At 47.4% G+C, this 21,765-nt stretch overlaps 2 protein-coding genes across 14 annotated transcripts in view; one reads left to right on the top strand and one right to left on the bottom strand.

Moving 5' to 3' along the window:
• Positions 1-1,160: 1,160 nt before the first annotated feature.
• Positions 1,161-20,190, bottom strand: LOC310663490 (uncharacterized protein). Its single transcript, XM_083411376.1, has 3 exons — positions 19,969-20,190; positions 15,677-15,878; positions 1,161-4,147 (listed from the first exon to the last, which is right to left on the bottom strand). The coding sequence occupies exons 2-3, from the start codon at positions 15,846-15,848 to the stop codon at positions 3,318-3,320; spliced, it is 1,002 nt and encodes a 333-aa protein (XP_083267502.1). The 5' UTR covers positions 15,849-15,878; positions 19,969-20,190; the 3' UTR covers positions 1,161-3,317.
• NDRG2 (NDRG family member 2) overlaps positions 16,802-21,765 on the top strand; it is a 45,128-nt gene continuing 40,164 nt past the window's right edge. For 4 of the 13 annotated variants that reach the window (XM_083411331.1, XM_083411336.1, XM_083411324.1 and 1 more), the window contains exon 1: positions 16,833-16,969. The gene's annotated coding sequence lies outside the window, so the exon portion shown is untranslated. Of the gene's footprint in view, positions 17,337-21,765 lie in introns of all 13 variants that reach the window. The other 9 variants (XM_083411332.1, XM_083411325.1, XM_083411334.1 and 6 more) reach the window with 5 other exon arrangements.

Genomic DNA, 21,765 nt, shown 5'->3' with positions numbered 1-21,765 from the left:
CTCCAGATCTACCTGACATGCCAGGGGTCGAATCTGCAACCTTTCGCGTGCAGAGCACGTATTCCACCACTGGGCTATGGCGCTTCCCCAAAAGCTGGTGGCGAGGTCGCCTTCAACAGAATTAGGATGGCAGACACAGAATACCAATGGGGCAGGACTGCTGTGGTGCCAGAGCATCCCCGCTTCTTGATGCCCACCAGAAATCAAGGCCTTGCAACTGCACTAATAGGAATGGAGTTGCCGTTTTAGAATTCAGTTCATGCATCCGATGAAGTGGGCTTGAATCTCCTAAAGCTTGCTAGTTTTTAAGGTACTGCAAGAGAAGTGAGCTTAATTTCTGAGTTATTTCAGTTGAATCCCAGCGTTGTTGACAGTAACCTGTGACATGTTGCTGCCTTGTACCACTAATTCATTATTATTTGCATTACCTGAAGATCCCATTGGCTGGGTCTTTAGTCTAGACCTGTGGCCCTCCTGATGTTGTTAGACTACAGCAGACATAGGCAAACTCAGGACTACAACTCCCATCATCCCTAGCTAACAGGACCAGTGGTCAGGGATGATGGGAATTGTAGTCTCAAAACATCTGCAGGGCCGAGTTTGCTGATGCCTGGACTACAGCTCCCATCAGCACCCGCCAGCATTGCCAGTGGCCAGGGGTGATGGGGACAGTAGTCAAGCAACATCTGGAGGGCACAGGTTCTAGACAGTTTCATTTGGCTTTGAAAAATATGTCCACATATTGCAGTGTACTTCACTTTTGACTTCCATGAATTTCCCTTTATGATTTACTGCCCAAAGCTCTGGTTTAAGTGAGGTTGGTTTGAATTCTAATCCTGTCTTCTAAATGTTTACAGTTTTATGTCACATTCAAGTAGCTGAGTAAATCCCTCCCAATCTTTCAGAAGCTCATCCATCAGTGGATATGTTGAAGGTTATTGAACTCAGGACCAGGTAACTCCTCCCAACCAGACGCTGATTCATTAACTGTTTGGGTGTGGCTTTCCAACCAGCTGAGCTGCATTATAACACCTTCCAAACCGTGTTCCTTTAGTTGACACTTAAGTACATCAAGTGGAACGATGTAAACAGCTTGCCTTTCTCAAGATCTATTACATTATCCTTGCCCACACAGTTGTGGCAGACAGAAACTAGATTGGCTTTGCATAGTTGTTGTTTTTGTAATATGAAGTGCATTTCCTGATGAAGATTTCTATGCATTTACCAGCTGCATGGTGGTAAGGAATTCAACAAGTGCTGTTTTCCTAAGAAAAATCTGAATCTGTTGAACTTCTCAGTGCCAGGCAGGTATTAAAACCACCGAAAGGAAAAGAGGCAGTAACCCCCTTGCCAAAAGCAAATTAATGCTCGAGACTAGGGCAAGGGTTTTCTCTCACTGTCTATCCTGACGTGTTTAATTGCTAGGAAGAGGAGCCTGTACTTGCTTTCTCTCTTGCTCTGGTTTTCTCATGCCCTACAATTCTTAAATGAGCAATGTTGGGCAACTGGATTTTGCATTGCAGGGGGGTTGGACTAGATGACCCTCGTGGTCTTCCAACTCTGCAGTTCTGTGATTCTATGATTAAACCATAGCCATATACTTCAGTTTAAAGCTGTTCAACGATCAAAGTTCTGCTCTTCCCCCAAAATTCTGCAGACTATAGTTTTGTGAGAATACAGATAGGTTGTGAGTTCCCTAGCTGAGAGCCAGTGACTATGAAATTAGTTTAAATTTGGGCTCATTCACATAGTCTTTGGAGCCTGTAGTAGCAGTGTTTTTATAGTCAGTGGCTGACTCAACCTTTATGTTCTCTCTGCCGCTCTCTTAATGCCATTAGCTTACCTGCTGTGATGTCACAGAGAGTTTGCAAAAACTTTGAATTGGGAAACAAGGCTTTAGAATTTGAAAGCTAAGGTCCACAAGCATCTTTTGTTAAGCTATACTGCTTGAGTACTGCTTAGCTGTCAGAGGTTCTCCAAGCACACGTTATTGGTATAAATTACATACTATACAGTAACAGGTAAGACACACAAGACATTTGCCACTTAGGGAATGTGGTAAGGTCTCACAAACAATATCGCTAAGTGAGTATCTGGTTTGGCCTGGAAAAGCCTAATCAAGGCCCAGCTCTGCTGCTGAATCTGGTGTAGGACCTTTGGAAAGTTCCAGACTCTCAGCCTTATTCCCCATGTTTGTAAATTGGGAAAACGGAGAGCAACTTACATACACGCATCATTTTTATTTGTATAATTAAAATCGTGCTCAAGGTGGCTTACAACACAAAAAAATACATAACAAATGTAACAAAAGTAGTCACAAACAATAGACAAAATATCAAAAAGGGCAAAACCAAACTGAACAATTTCCACATAAATCGTAAGTTCTAAAATAAAGGTACAAAAATTTAATATCAATAACAGCAAACAAAAAACAAAACACATGTCAATGAAACAACATAAACAGTACTCCAGCCCAACACCTACCTCTGCATTGTAATTAATTGCTTTTAGCACCCATATTACAGACTGGGCTGAGAAGAGTAATATATGGTCTGAATATACACAATGCTCCCACCTAGCTGAAGCTGGGCCTGGTCAATGCCTCAGAACCACATGTAAGCTGCTTTGATGGAAGAAATACAGCAAATAAAGACAAAAAACACAACACCCCAGCAGTGTAGTTCACTGCTATAACCCTGCTGAACGTTAGAAGACTATGTCGAAAAATAGTAGCTTTTATAAGCCCTGCAATGTGATTTTCCAGGCTAGAGGAGGGGTTACTTCAATTGCACCTTCAAATATCCTCCCCAGCAACCCAGCAGTCAGTGACATGGAGACTCCATAAACTTTGCATACAGACTGACTGCACCTGGGCATATTTCCAAAAAAGGTACCTCAAGTAAGACTCCAAGTTAGAGCAGGAATGCTATCGAGTATACTATTATTTTTCAAATCCCTCAGCGTGCGGGTGTGGTAACGTACACACATCAGGGATACGCCACAACATTTTGTTGCAGGGCCCTGCTGGTATGGCTGCTCCTTCGTCAAACCCTCGTTATGTATAAACAGGTTGTTCCATATGGTCAGCTGCCCGCTTTTAAAACGATTTAACTCTGACACTGATAATAAGCAAATAAATAAACAACAATATTTGTAAGCGTGCGACCTGAATCTTGCAGGAGGCTGGCAGCTTATGAGATTGGTACAGTTGGCAAGCCCCTCTGGCTTAGTGGTGAGTGACTCCATGACCCCGAGTAGGGCAGCAGGAGTTAATTCCTCCCTCGTGCAAAACCGGATGTTTCGAGCAAGGGAGGATTTCATCCACCTCTGGCAAACGCTCCCACCTGGCTCCCAGTCTGGCAGGCACAGGAGGAAGCTGGTGAAGGTACTAAGCAACCACTGTGTGCATGCATGCACGTACACACACACACACAACCCTTTCCACCCCACGCCATCCGCCCGTTCCCAAATTGGAGCAAGGTGAGCACTCCAAGGGGCTTCCCCTTCCCCCCATCAGCTTTGATCCTGGGGCGGCCCGAGGGTGCAAGAGGAGTGGAATAGATCCGGCTCTGGTCTGCTGTTCCTGGCTGCTTGCCACTTGGTGCCAACACGTTTCCAGGCTCAAAGCCAGTTCCTTTTGGACTCATACACCACCACCCCCTTCCCCAAATTGCCATGGAAACCATCCCCACAGCGAGGCCTATCCAGATTCCCTTCCTCATCCACCCTTTCGAAAGGTTCTCTCTCTCTCCCACCCCACCCCCGCATGAGAGGCCTTCCCTCAGCGGAGGACCCCCTTGACAAGTCGCTGGAAAGCCCCAGGGCCAGACGTAAGCTGAAAAGAATAGGATAAGGGGGCTGCTGTTTGTCGAGCCTGCCAGCCCCACGCCTTGGCAGGCCAGCCCTGGCGCACAATAGGGCATTGAGAAGTCTTTTCGCTCGCTCTCCTGCGCGCACACACACACCCCTTCATAGCGCTTGGCATCAGATCTTTTGTTCTCTTCACTGGGAAAAGTCGCCTTACCCAGAGCCCTGGCTCGGTGACCAGCCAAAGCCTCACACGGGTGGGAGGAAGTCGGGAACGGAGGATCTTTGCAAGGGCAGCTACTGTTCCCTCCGTTGAGAACCGGCCCTTGCCTTGCTGTGCCTGTTGAGAGACGTTCAAAAGAAGAAGCTCAACAGGTGAAGTTTTCCTCAAGAATACACCTGTTGCATTGCTACCTCTTAAGGGCTTGGCTGTTCAAGGCACAGAGAGATTTGCCTCCTCACCCCCCCCCCCAAAGCATTACTCCTCAAAGAGATCCTTCCCGTGCCCAGCAAAAACAGAGGATCTCATAAGGGTGCAGGCATAGGCAAACTCGGCCCTCCGGATGTTTTGGGACTGAAATTCCCATCATCCCTGACCACTGGTCCTATTAGCTAGGGATCATGGGAGTTGTAGTCCCAAAACATCTGGAGGGCCAAGTTTGCCTATGCCTGGGTTAGGGGAAAGGCCTCCACATTACTTGCACTGCATAAGGCAAGACTCCCTAAGTGATTGTGCTCTCTGTTAAATATTTGGATCTAGAATATCCCTTGGGGCACTCTGCTTCTTCAACATACTTTCACTCAAGGAAGCATGTCTGTTGTGGAGAGCAAGAATTATGTATAAATAAGCACATTCCTGTACTCTGTGTTAGAGTACAGCTACCACTTGCCGGGTCTGTGCTTCCAGTTATTAATTAGGATTAGAATTCACCTATGCAGGAGTTAATTGCCAAAGTTTGAAAGAGCTGCTTTCTATCCCTCTTTCGCTATTAAAGAGTGCTTAAAAGGTATTCAGGAGTGGTTCATTGGGATGGGATCTTAAAATCACTTGACACGGAGTCCTGGCTCCCAGACAGTTTCACTCTTCAAATAATTAACGGGCATCTTGTAAATGCTTGTTGAGAACAGGGCACATCAGCTGCTGCATCTTATTCCCACCCCCTGGCAAAAGCTCCTCTTTCCTTCGCAATTGTTAAAAGCGTAGGAGCACTGCTCTCCTTTGCGTTGGACTCGCCCAGGTTTAAATGGAGCTCAGGAGTGCCAAGTCAAAGACCTCGACCCTCCGCTGGGAATAGGGAGAAATTAAACTTAGCTCACATTTAAAGGAGGACCTCCTACCTCATTCTCTCTCTTCCCCAAAGAACGCATGAACACAAGAACAGCCATACACTTCTCCAGGTTTTGCAGTGCCTGCTAGTAATGTATACCAAAAAGGCATGGACTAGCTAGGACGAAGTGTGCATAAAAATGAATAGATAGGTGAAAACAACACATCAAAAATGCATTCGATTGGGGAAAACTGATCTGCAATAATGTGTATAATTGGCAAAATTGCATCCCAACATAATAACAATAATAATTTTATTATTTATACCCCTCCCATCTTGGTGGGTTTCCCCAGCCACGCTGTGTATATTAAGAAATGATTGTATTAGGATACAAATTCATAGTAAAATGCTAGTGAATTTCATGAGGAATTAAAAAAAAAAACCAACCTGATGTGGGAATGTGGGAACACTGAACTTAAATATTGCAATAATGAAAAACTGTGAGACATCAAAATTGGCAGATTTCCGTATCGCTGCCCTTCATTTTCTTCACAAAACCTTGTAGGCTAATGGACCTCAGTTATTTACTTATTTCATAAAATGTATACACCGCTTGGCTGTAAAAAGAGTCAAAGTGGTTTACAAAAGATAAAAGAGTAAAATCAAGAAAAATGGACAACCCTAGTTAGATGTGCCCATTAATTTCAATGGGTCTCTTCTGATTATGCCTCAGCCTGAAATACAACAAACTGGGGCTTGATAGAAGGAGGATTTCCCACCCTTGCGATAGGTTCTTACTTTTCAGCCTGCAGATGCTAAAATAATAAGCCCGTTATTTAATCTGGAACAATTTACTGTCACCTGTTGCCATATTCAAACCACGCACCTCTTTGTGGATATACGACCCTCACTTTATAGGAACACAGTGGAAGGGTTGGGGAAGAATACACCCACAGCAAAGTGATTAAGAGGAGCCGAAATCTAATCCATGTCCAGTATCTTGGTGGTACACTGTGTACCCCTTGTCTGCCAAACCACCCACCATGATGCATAGCTAAGCCCAACGTTACCAATCCAAGCTTGGAATAGAGCCCTGGAGTCCACACCACACACACATACACACAAAAACACCTGCACTACCCACTAGGTCACACTCTCCCATCCGAGGGAACTCAAGAGATGAATTTCCCATCTTTCCTTCTGTTGACCCCACTTCCCCCTGTTTCATCCAAGTGCCCAGGGGAGTTTCAAGCATCTCGCTGCCTCCCACTCTTCATCCAATAAAAATGCCCCTTTTTATGCCTTGGGAACAGATGGGCCCATGTAGACCAGAGGAGGGATTAGCTCTGCCCATTGCCCCGCGTGGGGGGTTATGTGTGTTTGGGGCCCCATTTTAAAGGGCTGGTGTCTCCCACGCCCCATGCCTGCTCTGGTGTCTCTTTAAATCAATCCTTGTTTGCCTCACATGCTCTGCCAAGTGTCCTATTTTTAGAGACGCTCCTTGTCTCCGATCCGACCCCCCTCGACTTGTTTTGCAGCTTCCCCTGCCAGCCTCTCTGAGCCTGAGCCAAGGGGGTGGGAGAGGCCAGTGCCAACCGCATTACCCACCTTAACGCTGCCCCCTCCGTCTCCATGTCTCTGCATCCCACCCTCCACGTGTCCCTGCCACACTGGCCAACTGCCAGAAAGTCCACCTCGAGGGCTGGGTCTATTGCACACACAGCCCGTTCCCCAGATAGCCCTTGGCTGCTCCCTCTTTTCCAAATGTAGCCCAAGCCACTCACTCTTTACTAAGGACTGCTTGCATGCCCTGCTTCCTTTCAAATCCGCCAGGGAGGAGGTTCCACCACAAACCATGTATTGTTGTGTGTCCTGTAGAAACCAGAGGCCTTCTCTTTTCTTCGGGTGCTCCCCTTTGGAGCTAAAGAGCAAGAGGAGGAGGAGGAGGAGAAAAGAGCAGAGTCCAGCTGAGGCGGGCTTCTGTTGCATTGCAGGCCAGGAACAAAATGTCCCAGAAGCGAGTCCAAGAAGAAGAGAAAAAAGTGGGGTGGAAGGGTGTGAGGAAGAGAGAAAGAAGAGCGAGGAATTCTCTCCAAAGTCTAGGTTGGTGTTTCCAAGAAGAGACACGAAGGTCCGGATTCCAACTCCAAAATTGGATGTTGACAATGAGAGGCAGGGCCGCCCCTACTATTAGGCTTATCAGACACATGGCCAAGGATTTATTCCCGGCTGGCTGGGTGATGCCATTTGGGTTTTCTAACTCAAGTGCCAAAATATCTAGATGGCCTCTAGTCCAGTGTTCAAATTACAGAAGGGATGGAGGGGTGTTTTTGTGGTAGCCCCCTTAGCGACACTTCTGTAAAACTATGGGAGTGCTTGATTCAGATAAAATTAAAGGGAAATCAGAGGGTGGGCCTTGTGGATTTCATCAAGTCCAGCTTCCCCACCACCAATAATTCCAGCCCTGCTCCCATTGCTAGGGGTGTTCATTTGCAAACCAGCTTTTGTTTAAGTGCTTGACATGTTTTGTATTGTTTTTTAGGTCTCATCTCATCCTGTGGTATTTTATATGAATATGCCATTTACAAATATTCAAATAAATAAAAATAAACTTCCACTTCCTTCAGGGGAAAAAAAATCCAAATATTGTGTGCGTTCAAACCTCTCAGAATCATTCAGTGATGGACCGGGAGACATGAGGGTCACCTGTGTTTATACTTTGTTCCTGAGTGAGCACTGAGAAACCAGTCATGGCAACTCAGCAGCACAGCGCAGATTGTGTGAACTGCCTGCACTGAAAAGTGCTTGGTTCAAAGAGTGTCTGGTGTAGGCAACCTCTTTCTGTAATGGAGAGACGATGAAGACTTATTAAAAAGGAATTTTTACATTGACTACTTCAGCTCATAGCGACTTACGGTGAAGAAAAATCTTCCTTAAAAATTATAGCACAAAATAAAACTTCAGAAGAATGATAATAAGCACAAACTCCCTGGCTTAACAACCAAGTTCCAACCCACCATGGCTTACTGGCTCAGTGTAGTAATTCACTGACTGCGTGCCATGAAACAACTGCCACAGTGATAATTATTAAATAACAAGGGACTTTTTATGAGCCTGAAACACCCATTCACAGGGGAGGCTGCCCGCTGTCTCTCTGTATGATTTACTGCTCTAGCCTTGCTTTCTTTAAATCAGCTTCTCATGGAAAGGAGTCAGGGCTGGAACAATAAATTCTGCTGCACCTCTGCATCGGAAGGTGTACTCCCTTGTGGACAGATGCAACAAAATTAGAGGAAGCTGCCTGGTGTGTCTCTGTGTAACACAGTGCTCTGAGCCTTCCAATCAGAAAACTTCCTCAGAAAAGTGACGGATACAGAATCACAGAGGTGCCCTCCGTTACAAGTAGTTCACTCTCCCTCTTAAAAACCAAACTTTTCTCAGGTACAAGAGTGGAATGTGCTTATTTCAATTCAGGTAGAAAAGTGTTCTCAGCTCTCAGGAAATTGCTGGCTTGCTAAAAAGCCTGCTGAAAGGTATAAAGCCTTGCATTGCTTTCTGAGGAACAACAGTGAAGAGTATTTGCTCACCTCAGGAGGAAGTGAATTCCATGAGGCCACTACTGTGATGTTCCAGTCCTCACTTCTTTCAGCGATGGGGCCTTCTGTTTGGTGGGGATACGGGCAAGAGAAAAAGAATGGGACCACATCCCAGGTGTTTTCATACCAGATACTGCATCCCTCAAGTGTAAAACAGCTCTTTGTGAACTTGCCCACTGCCAGATATATCTATATCCGTATTTGTGTGTTTCTAGATGCTTTGGTGCCAGAGGCAGGAAGCCCCCAAGATAGTAAAAATCTAAACTAAATAACTAACAATTCTCTGCCCTTTTATGGTACCCAGAACTCTGCTGCTAAAGTCAGGCTGTCTTGTCCCAGTGTCTGGTGTTGTCTGAGATCTGCATTGTTCCATAAACCTGGAATGCTGACTGAAAGGAATATGAGGTTGAATCATTTGAATTCTAAACTTTTAAATACGTAATTTGCACCGTGATGCCACTGCTACCAATCCTCAGAATGCTTCAAATGGGCTTTTAATATGGTTGCTTCATTGGACTTTTGTTCATGTCATCTTGATCTCTTTTTTGTGGTAATAAACCTTGCAAATAAAAAAATAATGAAAAAAATGAGGTATATGTTTGTTTTGTCTCACTTTAAAAAGAATTCACTACACTCTTTGTGCTAAGTTCCCAATGCAATGACGCTGAGGCTCCACAGCTGCCCTCAAAAACCTACTGCCTGCAATCTCAGATATGTGGTTGCAGGGGTGAAGAGGGAGCTGGTCCTAGTTACTCACTAGTGAAGGGAAAGCATTTTTTGCATGCTCAGGGATAATACATATACCTATGAAATCATGTAGGCCAGGCCTGATCCCATGCTACAGTCAAGATGTGACATGACTTGGGACTAAACTCCACCAGACTTCAAATGTGTCTTTGCAACAGCGGCCCTTGATATCATCGACCATAACATCCTTCTGGACCATCTAGAGGGGCTGGGAGCTGGGGGCACTGTTATACAGTGGTTCCACTCCTTTCTCCTGGGCCGTGTCCAGCAAGTGGAGGGGGGGATGAGTGTTCAGACCCCTGGGCTCTCACTTGTGTGGAGCCTCAGTGTTCCATCCTCTCCCCCAGGCTTTTTAACGTCTACATGAAGCCACTGGGAGAGATCATCAGGGGGTTTGGGCTGGGTGTTCATCAGTATGCAAATGATACCCACCTCTGTTTCAGATCAGAACCAGTGAAGGCGATGAAGGTCCTGTTTGAGTGCCTGGAGGCGGTTGCAGGATGGATGGCGGATAATGGATTGAAGTTTAATCCTGACAAGACAGAAGTACTGGGGTTTTTTTTGGGGGGGGGGCTCCCTGGTCCTGAATGGGGCAACTGTGCCCCTGGAGGAGCATGTGTGTAGCCTGGGAGTCATTTTGGACTCACAGCTGTCCATGGAGGTGCAGGTCAATTCTGTGTCCAGGGCAGCTGTCTACCAGAGCCATCTGGTACACAGGCTGAGACCCTACCTGCCTGCGGACTGTCTTGCCAGAGTGGTGCATGCTCCAGTTATCTCCCGCTTGGAATAGAGTAACACGCTCTACGTGGGGCTACCTTTGAAGGTGACCCGGAAACTAATCCAGAATGTGGCAGCCAGACTGGTGACTGGGAGCAGCCACCAAGACCAAGATCTTGAAAGACGTACATTGGCTCCCATTATGTTTCTGAGCACAATTCAAAGTGTTGGTGTTGACCTTTAAAGCCCTAAACGACCTTGGCCCAGGATACCTGAAGGAGCATCTCCACCCACATGGTTCAGCCCGGACACTGAGGTCTAGCACCAAGGGCCTTCTGCCGGTTCCCTCACTGCGAGAAGCCAAATTACAGGGAACCAGGCAGAGGGCCTTCTCGGCAGTGGCACCCGCCCTGTGGAACGCCCTCCCATCAGATGTCAAAGAAATAAACAACTATCTGACGTTTAGAAGACATCTGAAGGCAGCCCTGTTTAGGGAAGTTTTTAATGATTGATGTTTTAATGTATTTTTAATCTTTTGTTGGAAGCTGCCCAGAGTGGCTGGGGAAACCCAGCCAGATGTGTGGGGTATAAATACAGTGGTACCTCTGGTTACAAACTTAATTCATTCCGGAGGTCCGTTCTTAACCTGAAACCGTTCTTTACCTGAGGTACCACTTTAGCTGCCGCCGCGCGATTTCTGTTCTCATTCTGAGGTAAAGTTCTTAACCCGAGGTACTACTTCCAGGTCAGAGGAGTCTGTAACCCGAAGTGTTTGTAACCTGAGGTGTTTGTAACCCGAGGTACCACTGTAATAACAACTTCTTCTTCGTCTTCTTCTTCTGCTTTTAAGGTTTGTTAAAAAGGCAAATTGTATCAGCTCTGTGCGCATGAGAATTACCTGGATCAGAGCTGGCATACAAGAAAGCAAATTTGGCACTTTCCTTCCCTGCTAACACAACCCTGAAGAAAACCCATCCTCTGAAGGATCACCAAGGGTGCTTCGAGACAACCTGTGTATTGAGAATTCACACTGATATGTTTACAGGGAGATTAGATGACATGTTGGCTATTCATCCTGTATGTGGGGAGAGTGGATGACATTCTGTCAAAACAAGTGCGATCTCACACTCTTTTTTTTGTCGTTTTCCTTATTGCAAAGATGCCTGATCTATGGGGGAAGCGACTTTGTTGCACAGGAGTCCCAAATAAACTGTAATAGTACAACCTGAATTTGCTGGTATAGGATGGAATCCCACCCGAAAACAGTGACTATCTGGAAGCGCCCCAAAGCAAATATCAATGAATTGGAGGATTTGCCCCACTAATACCACCAAAAGGGGCTTCCAGTCACTATTTTCAAATGGTATCCCATCACATCCCAGCAAGCTGCCCGATTCTAGCTGATTTGGAGCTCTTGTGAAACAAACTCATTTCTCCCAAACAACTGACTTTTTTTGCAGAACGGAAGGGAAAATGCCCTGGAAAGTGTGATGCAACACTTTGCTTGATGATGCAAGGCTGCCTAATCTCTCCTAAAACAAATCAGGATGAATGCTCATTAAAGAGGTTGTCTGGAAGCGACCCAAAGCAAGTATCAACTTTGGAAGAGGGGTGTTGCTTTAGACCACAGCAGGGTTCGGACACTGGCAGGAAGGGGAGAGAGAACTGGGGGGCTGGCACCCTATGTCTTCTGAAGGTGTTAAAGGGTTAAAGGCCCTCCTCCATGCCTGTTCCGATTCCATTAATCTGAGTCGCTCTCCAGCTGATGTTATTTGCACTAGATGATAGATATAGATAGATAGATAGATAGATAGATAGATAGATAGATGATAGATGATAGACAGATAGATATAGATGATAGATGATAGACAGATAGACAGACAGACATATATGAGAGAACCCTGCATTTTGGATGCCCTGATGTGTTTAACTTCACATTGGAGTCACATCCATACCACTCATTTAAAGCAAATGGCTCCCCCAAAATAACCCTGGGAACTGTAGTTTACCCCTCACAGAGCTACAATATCCAGCACCCTTAACAAAGCCCAGTTCACAAGATTCTTTGGAGAAAGTCATGGGCTTTAAATGTTTGCTGTGGCTACAGTGTGGACCTCAATTCATATTTCAGCTCCACATTGATAGCAAGTTGGGGTGGTATGGGTTAGGGGCTCAATACCAACAGTCAAACATTGGCATTCTTAGGTTGCCAAGCAAAGTATTTCAGCAGGGAAATAGAAAAGTTTGTAAGGGGTGCTGGATGTCAGGTTGCACCAATGCCAGAGAGTTAGTAGCAGCTATGTATAACAGCTCTCTCTCTCTCTCCCTCTCTCTCTCTCTCTCTCTCTCTCTCTGTGTGTGTGTGTGTGTGTGTCTTGTGATCCTTCACTAGGATTAGTCCAGGATGCAAGCAGTACAGGGCCCAACTGGTTTGACCAGCTAGACTTGCCCAAAGAATGTGCCAGGCAAAACAGTCCCACCCAGCCCTGCCAGAAAAAGCAACATTTAAGTGGGTGGGTTAGGAACAGGACGCAACCACTAGCTGTGAACTGAGAAAAGTTAGAAAGCTGGGAGAGAAGCAGCTCTCTGAGACTCACGGCTGCAGAGAAGGGGTTATGCTTTGAGATGCAGTCACACAGAGTTCGCTCTGTGTGCTGCTTTACGTGGGCACGAGAGAGGCATAGCGCCTCTCTTATCGTAACAACCATGCACAGCCGTGCTGTAGTGGCAGCAAGTTACTGGGGTAGTAAAAGATTCCAGCATCCTATTGTTTTCAAGGCTTTTGCAGGAGTGCAAAAACTGGGGCGGATGTCATCTAGCACCTGATAGATGACAATAAAGTGGGGCTCTATTAAGAGCAGTGACACAAATCACAGAGGAGACCCTGGCTATGGGCTTGAGTGTTTTATCCTAGGACAGGATTGTGGAAAATGTTAGTACAAGGCCACATAGTAGTTTTTGTTTGCTATTATTTGTTATACCACCCTTCCAACAGACACTCAAAGCAGTATGTGCAGTCCTGCTCCCATCTTCTGGCCTTACAATAGTCCTGTGAGCAAGGTTAAGTTGAAAGACAGTGACTGGCCCAAGGCCCACCTATAAGCTTTGCGAAAGAACAAGGAATTTCCTTCATAATATTTATTTATGGTATTTACATCCTGCTACTCAAGGTAGTTGTGTGTGTGTGTGTGTGTGTGTGTGTATACACCTCACTCAAGGAATACTCAAGGTGGAGACAAATAGATAGAGACAGACACACACACAGACACACACACACACACACACACACACACACACGACTAGCTTTGTATATATAACACATACAAAACTACAGTTCAAAAGCAACAGCAACAAATCCACAGCAATAATTAAACAGCACTAAAACAGAGGCTCTAATTTATAAAATAGAACAACCTCAAAAAGAGTCCCACTAAGCATCAAGGAAAGAAGGGTCCAAACCAACCTCCTTTGGAAAGCCAAAGGGACGGGTCTCCCCAGGGAACTGCTTCCCTGCCCAGGATATTCTGGGCTTTGGATTTTCAGTTCTCTCCCTCAATCTCTGCCTCCTTCCCTAATTTGCAACAGAAAAGAGGAAGGAAAAATACAAGCTAATGTTAATAATTTTAAAAAGAGGGAGTCCTTTGCCAGTTGATGTGGAAAATAGGAATATTCCATCGATTTAAATGTATACATTAATATAAGCAGCCCAAACAGGTGCCTAAATGAAACTGGGGTGATTGTAAGAAAGGGCGGTGAGATCTTCAAACCGCTGGGTGATAGATGGTGGGTGTTTATCCTTCTGGATAGCTGGGCCATCCATCCACTGCTGGGATGCAGCTTTTGCCTGCACTGCAACATTGATCCTAAAATGCAGGTCTTTTCCCCCGCAGAGCTGAATGGAGCCCATAGATTTATGTGGTGCAAAATAAAGGAGACCCTTTGGAGACTCCTTTGAGATGTGAAGTGAACCTGCCCCATGCCTTTGGTGACTCCAGACATTAAAAATCAAGGCTGCTTCTTTCTGATCAACACCATCCCAGGTTCTGTGTTTTGAGCATGCCTTTTTGCAACCAAATGCTGGGAACTGCCCCTCCCCCGGTAAGGTTAGTCAATCTGGCTCAGAAACGTGCTTAACCTCAAAATTATTGCAACAGAACTAACCAAGGTAAATAAGGGGAAAGATACAAGCACCCTGCTACACAGTTGCTCATTTTTTAAAAAACATAAAACAAACCTGCTCCTATGTCCCATTATTCTGGCCAGTGAATGTAACTACACTGATGTAATTAACAAAACCTTGGCACTTCAAAACAAGAGGGGGACACTCTGTAAAATTATTGGTCTATCAAGTTGAACAATTTCTGCACTGACTGGCAAGGGATCTCCAAGATTTCAGACAGGGACATTCCCAGCCCTAAATGGAAAAGCCAGGTTTCAACCTGAGATATCCTACATTCATAGCAGATGTTCTACCTCTGAGCTAATATCTTTCCCCATGAAACAGGAGAGTTTGCCTGAGAACCCTTTTGCATCTAACAGTAAGCAAAACCATGGTTTATTATTAATAACAATTTGATTATTTCATGCAAACGATGCACAGCTTACACCAGTGGTTTAACTCGGATAAAGGCAGCTTCCTAAATTCCTGTATTTCCTTTCAAAAATTAAAATGTATACTCTCCTGCTCTGAATGGCTTTCAGTCTTCCCAGTTATAGACATGGGCGTAGTGAGGATTTTTTTTGGGGGGGGGAGGCTTTTGTTAGGGGGGGCAGAACCTCAGATTTGCATTGATTTTGATTGATTGCCACCCTCCCCTGGCTATGTCCATGGTTATGGATGCTGTTGGATATATGGCTTGGGGATGAACCCAGCAGGGTGGGGGAAGACCAACTGAATTTGTCAAGATGGTTGCTTTAAGACCCAGTTACCGTATTTTTTGCTGTATAAGACTCACTTTTTCCCTCCTAAAAAGGGGAAATGTGCGTCTTATGGACCGAATGCAGACTGCGCAGCTATCCCAGAAGCCGGAACAGCAAGAGGGATTGCTGCTTCCACAGCGCAGTGATCCCTCTTGCTGTTCTGGCTTCTGAGATTTTTTTTCTTGTTTTCCTCTTCCAAAAACTAGGTGCGTCTTGTGTTCTGGTGCGTCTTACAGAGCGAAAAATACGGTAAGTAATTTTAGGATGTTGATGGTCTTATGGAGAAGAGTTCTACAGATCATAATGTATATTACTTCAACCCACTTCAACATGTGTGAAACCAGCTCTGTTGCATTTGCCCCCCCCCCCTTTTCAAAATAAAAATTAAACACAGGTGTATTTTTTGCCAAATGTTGAAACAGAACAACATTTCATTTCAGATCCATCTCTGACACCAACATCAGAATCCTAAAATGCTCAGGCTCAACATTTGGTGAACTTCCAAGAGGAAGAGGGTTTTAGAGCTGGGAATCGACCACCATGCAATCGCTGTTTGTTTGAAGGCACGTGTGGATTTTAAAGCTTCAAAATCCTTCACTGGGAGTCAGTAGTGGAACTTACCTCTGAATAAACATGCATTGTAAAGAGGGATTTTTCTTGTCTCATCTGATTGCAAGTTTTGATGGGCAGATTGAAGCTGCAGACCAGAGAGACATGCTTGGCAGCATTCAGCGAGTTGATGGTTAAGTTGAAATCTGACTCTGGATCTTTTATGTTGACCCAGGTTCATCATAGGGGGGGATACTTGGTACCCTGTAGTTAACTTTAAAAAAGCAAGAGGAGGAAGAAGAGTTATACCAAGACGCCAAGCCTGCTAGGAAATCAAACCTTCTCTCCTGGAACCCTTTTTCTTTGAGAGCAGGTAAGAGCATGTGCAGAGTGTTTCCTGAAACCTATGGAGGAATCCTGGGCAGTCCCCCCCCCCCCGCAAACAACATATATCTGACAAATGCAGGGCGTGCTACTTCAATATAGATTTTGAAGAATCACCTATTTTAAAGATCAAGCGCTGCCTGCTACCTAATCTCAAGGTTTGTGAAGATGGGCTCCGGTTGCTAACAGCTGAGCGGAAATGCATTTTGCACATGCTCGGCGGTGCCGCCTCTTCCACGTTTTCCGGAGCTCCCATTCCAAAATAGCTGCTTCTTCTGTGCCTGAGCTGAGCCTGGCGCTTAACTGGAGCTCTGTAATCCTCGCTGAGATTACTGCAAGGGGAGACGGGATCGGTTGTGCGACTGAGCGATTATTATTTTATTTCATTATTAGTTCCGGATTAACTACTACAGGTTTTGTTTTGGCTGTTCGCTGCTTTCGGGAACGCCCCCTAGGGCTGGCCATAGGTTGCAGTGGGGGGGGGGGGAATTCGAGGACCTTTGCCCTGTAGGGGGCGCAGGGTCTTCAAACCCACACATTGTTTCGCCCCATTTTGCATTTGCACGTACATTTTTTTAAAAAGTATACTGCGCTCGAACCAAATCTGGATGTCAGCGGGGAGGGAGGTGCTCGGGTCACCCCGAGAAGAGCACCTCCTTTCTTTGCCTTTGTGGGGATCCCCCTTTGTTACCAAGGATCTGGGGAAAGATGGTTGCCGGTCTCTCCTCCCCCTCCTTCTTCCCCTCCCCTGATTTCCTCCCCCCACCCCCTTTCCCTTCCTTGTTGGCAATCTGGATTGGCAGAGGCGGAGCTGGGGGGAGGGGATCTGGGGGGAGGGGTCTCTCCCTGGGGGTGGGGGGAGGTGGTGTTTGCAGTCAGAGAGTCAAAGGCAAGTGAAGGTGGAAAGACAGACGGAGCGACCGAGCGCAGCCGCCGCGGACGAGAGGGAGGCAGACAGACAGACAGACAGACGCGCGGACAGTGGGTACCAGAAAAACAGGGGGTGACATTTTGTGGGTGGGAGGGGCTGCCAGTCTGCAAAGCGCGGCTGTCCTTTTTTCCTATCCCCGGCTCCTTCTTCTTCTTCGCCTCTGACCTCCCCCGATCCCTTGCAAGCACCCCGAAAGGGAGGGAGGAGAAATCTGTTGCCAGATGTTGCCTAGTTTTATAGGAGATTAAATGCCCCTGCAGGCAGAATCTCCCGCTTCCCTCCCCCCGCGCACACCCCTAAATCGGGTGCCTAACCTCCCTAGAGCTAACTATACAAAAGCTGCCTCCCGCCCCCCGCCTCTTAAAAAAAAACAACCAAAACAAGAAGAATCCTCTGTTGCTTTTCGTTGCTATTGCTGTGAGTATTTTCGGGGAAATGTCTTGTGTGTGTAGGAGCCCCCTCCCTTCTCATCCTCCTCCTCCTCCTCGCCCGCGCCATGAGCTGCTTTGATTTGATTTCCTGCCCGCTTCCTCGATTCGCTTTGCGATTGACACGATCAACAGACTCAAATGTCAAATGGAAAAACACTCCGGATGGGAGGCACCCCTCCCTCCCCCCCCCCAGCCCTCGAAGGGCCAGATTGCTTATGCGTATTGGGGAGGGGGGTAAAGAGAGAAGAAGGAGAGGCGGGTTGTCCCCCTGGTCTCCATGTGAGAGGGGGGTCTGTCAGGATGGAATGGGGAAAAACGGGGGGGGGGTGGCTGAGGGATTTTTGCCTTCTGCTGGAGGGAGAAGGAAGGGGGGGGGTCCGCTCGGAGGATTAAGTGGGTTGCAACCAGAGGAGGATTTGCAAGCTGCAGGGTCCCTGAGCTCCGCTGGAAGCGAGGAGAGGTGAAACTGGCGTGTCCCAAATCCTCTGGCAGCTTGGTCCTATTTCTGGGAGTGAGCAGAAAGCCCCAGTGGGTAGAAGCAAGGGGGTGGGGCTAGGAGGTCAAGCTTCCAGGTGAGGGGGCCAGGATGCTAGTGGGTCGCAAGAGGGGTGGACCTGGGAGGCAGCACTCCTCGGTCCTCTGAAGGGGCAGGAGGCAGAGTGCAAGGAGCTCTGGGGCTTTCTCTGCAAGGCTTGGCAGGTTGGAGAGCAGTCGGTGGTGGAGTCAGCACTCCTGGGTTCTCTGGGAGGTGTGTGATCAGGTGAGAGCAGGTGGATGTTGCCGCCTTGGGCTCTCTGGGATCTAATGTTAAGGACCATAAAACCCAGGGTTGTCTGGGAGAGGAGGCAGTGGGACGAGCATCTGGATTCTGCCCTGGCTGTTGCAGAAGAAGACTTCCAGAGGCATACCGTGCTGTCAAAGCCGTGTGCTGGGAGTTCAGCCGAGGCTCCTGGCTTGTTGAGAGAAGAGTCAGAGGGTTTGAAGTCCAAGGCTGGGGTGCCTCGATTTTTTATTCCTGGCTCTGGGAAGGGAGCCGGGTCTCATGGGGTCAGGGCCCAAAGAGATAGGAAGCCGCTTATCCCCTTCAGAGCAAGGAGGTGACTGGGTTTGGGCTTTTCCCCCCCTTTTTTTGCTGCATGTTCCCAGCCCCCAAGCCTGGTGGGGCTTCACGTGGCCTCAGCTGCAGGTGTGTGCCTGTGTTTCCAGCTCCTCTGTTGTGAGTGCCAAGGCCGCCTGGCACGTAGGCCCTCCCTGTGTTGGCACCTGTGGGCACCTGGAAGCTCTGTGGCAGCCTACATTACCTGGAGCTAACTTTCAGCTTTCCACAGTCTTCAGCAGAGCAGCAGCAGCAGCACAGTCTCCCGCCCCCTTGCCATGTGCTTGGGTTCTACTACTGAAGACACCAGAGATCTTTCCCACATGTAGCACCTCCTCACACATAACCTCTTGACTGTACTAGATGTGAGCACATCTAGGAACCCCCATTGCCCACTTTCCAAACAGAAGGTCTGGGAGTAATTGGGTTTATTCAGAGCAAGCAGTGAAGGGAAAACAGACTAGTTTTAGTCGAAATGTCTCACATGCATGGACATTAAGACTCTCCACACACAAACACACATGTCCTGGTATACACAAGTAGCTATTGTTGTTGTTTTAAAATTGGAGCACCTGTTTGTTGGGGTCTGGGGGTGATATGTGCATAGCCTAGGCCTCTGAGCCGCAAAATGAAGTACACAGCCCACTATGGGCTCAGTAAACCTAGTTTTGCTGCTGGCTTGGGACCTCCAAAACGGGGAGGGGGTTGACAAGCACATGAGAAGGCTGAGTATACCTCCACCCCTTTGTAGCACTTCCTTTCTAAAATAGGTGTTGCCAGGGCTCAGATCTGCCTTTGGTAAAGTGGGGGAAGTGGGGTAGAAAAATCACTGCACGTGCTCAGAGGAACTCTTTACATTTCAGAAAGGCTGGTTGTGAAAGCATGGGGAGGGAGGGAGATTCTTGGGCTTATTCAGCCCTGGATCAAACCTGGCTGTGTGAGTTGAGTGAGAGAGAGAGAAAGAGAAGGGGGGGAGAGGGGATACCCCCACCCAGCTAAGCAGCCTTTTAACCACGGCTTCTGAGGTTCTGTGCAGCATTGGCTTGGTGAATGGAAACCTTCCTGGCAGGGCTCCCTTTGTCTTTAACAGCTGTGCAGCAGGCGTACATTCAACAGGTGGGGCTTTCCTTCCAGCAGAGCAGCTCTGTGCCAGGGAAACTGCACCTGTCTGATTTTTTGGCTTACCATTCAGCACCTGAAAACACTGGAGTCCTACCCAGGTGAAGACGAATAGCAACAAAAAAACCAGCGACTGTAGAAAGGACTATACATCAAGTAAGACAAAATCTGTGAATGCAGCATACATCTAAAGCACCCACCCACCCAAGAATCCTGGGAATGATAGTTCACTCCTTGCAGGGCTACAGTTCCCAGCAGCCTTAACAAACTACAATTCCCAGGATCCTTGGGGAAGGGGGATATGTGCTTTAAATGTATGGATTGTCAGGAGTAGAATACCTAGCTCCAAAAGTACTTTATTGCATTCTGTGCCAGCAGATCGGCCGCCATTCTCTCTGCAAACCTCATTCTCCCTTTTGTACCTTCCTAGCCGGGGACCGGGGAGATCCTGGCTTCCCCCACTTCGGCCTGGCCTTCTCGGCCCTGGGAAAGTCTCTGTGTGCAGCTGCTGCTTCAGTGATTGGCTGGAAGGATTCTCTTCTGGATGCCTGTTCCTTCCAGGCCCCGTTAAGGGCCCCAGAGTGACAAGGAGCACCCCGGGGGAACTGGATCGCTGCCCGTGCCAGGGTGATCAAAACAGCTATTTATGGCCCAGGAGGGGGATCCTTGGATGGAGGCCAGAGTGGAAACCAGCCACAGCACCTGGGAGGGAGAAGAAGAGAGGGAAAGAGAGGAGGAGGAGGAGAAAAAGAAGAGGGAGCCTGGGAAAAGGGGAGACCTCCTGTTTTTATGGGGCTCCTGGCAGCCCCTCTGCTTGTGCCAGCAATGGAGTGGCACCTGGTGGTGGGAGAGAGGGAAGGAGGGAGGGAGGGAAGTAAGGAAGGTTCACAGCTCAGCAAGGGGAAAGTAGCCTAGTTTGAAAGAGCAAAAGAGGGCCGGGGAAGAGGATGCCTAGCCATCCTGCTCCCTCGTTGCTCCTCTCTTTTCTGTTCATAAAATTTAACGCCAGTGCAAAATAAACAAAGCAAACAAACCCTCAGTAGCATGGTAAGGCTTGCTTGAAGGTATCTACCAGAGAGAAGAGAGGAGATAGATGTTGCCCCAGTTTGGATAAAAACCTCTAGTTTGGGTCACAGGCTCCTGTGCCTTTGGTTAGCTGCCAGATAATGGGGACCGGCCCTTCCATGGTTCTCGGGGGTCTATGTGTTCGTGGTGGTTGTTTGGTGTGCTCTTGAACACTCTCTCTGTGTGTATGTGAGGGGGGGGGCATGCACACACAGACACCCGCACACGTACTTTCCCCTTCTCCAGAGTGCCCTGGGGCAGGAGGGAGTACGGTTCCATTTTTCAGATGCATCGAAATATGTGAGTGTTGGCAGACTATATGCAGACACACCCCTTACAAGCACAGTTCATTACTGCATGTTCCAGAATGGTCCGAAGAGCTTCACAGTTCTTGCCTTTTTTCTTCTTCTTCTTTGTAATCCTCCCAACAGCCCCCAGGGCTACTCCTCAAAGGGATGCCTGCACCATCAAGGGATGACTTGCATGTTTGAATGAGCTGCCGTGGTTCTAACTCCCCTCAGATAGAACTTCCTTTAGGGATTATCCTCCTCAGTACAGTGGTACCTCTGGTTACGAACTTAATTAGTTCTGGAGGTCCGTTCTTAACCCGAAACCATTCTTAACCTGAGGTGCATTTTCACTAATGGGGCCTTCTGCCGCTGCGCCGCCGGTGCACGATATCTGTTCTCATCCTGGGGCAAAGTTCTCAACCCAAGGTACTACTTCTGGGTTAGCGGAGTTTGTAACCCAAAGTGTTTGTAACCCAAGGTACCACTGTAGTGTGTATGTTCACATAATCCATTGACAGTCACCACATGAACAGTAATAAAAGCTGCAGTCCTCAACACGTGTACCATGATGGCCAATGTTGTTGGACTTCCAGCTCCTTTCAGTCCCAGCCACCATGGCCAAAAGATATGGGATGATGGGAGTTGTTGTCTATCTTGGCTATCTTGGCTGTCCCTGAACTAGCCCCATAGTGGGACTAAAATGCATTATGTTATGTTGCAGGCACAGAGAGAAATTCTGATACACCTGCATGTGTGAATCAGCCCTGGGAGAGAGATTGCCCAAGACCACCCAGTGAACTTTGTAGTAGCTTAGGGCTATTTCACATACAGCATTCTTTTCCTAG

This window comes from Podarcis tiliguerta (genome assembly GCF_965153285.1).
Source record: "Podarcis tiliguerta genome assembly, chromosome: 13".
Lineage (NCBI taxonomy): Eukaryota > Metazoa > Chordata > Lepidosauria > Squamata > Lacertidae > Podarcis > Podarcis tiliguerta.
Note: the sequence above shows the minus strand (reverse complement) of the source record. Positions and strands in the feature narration are given on the sequence as shown.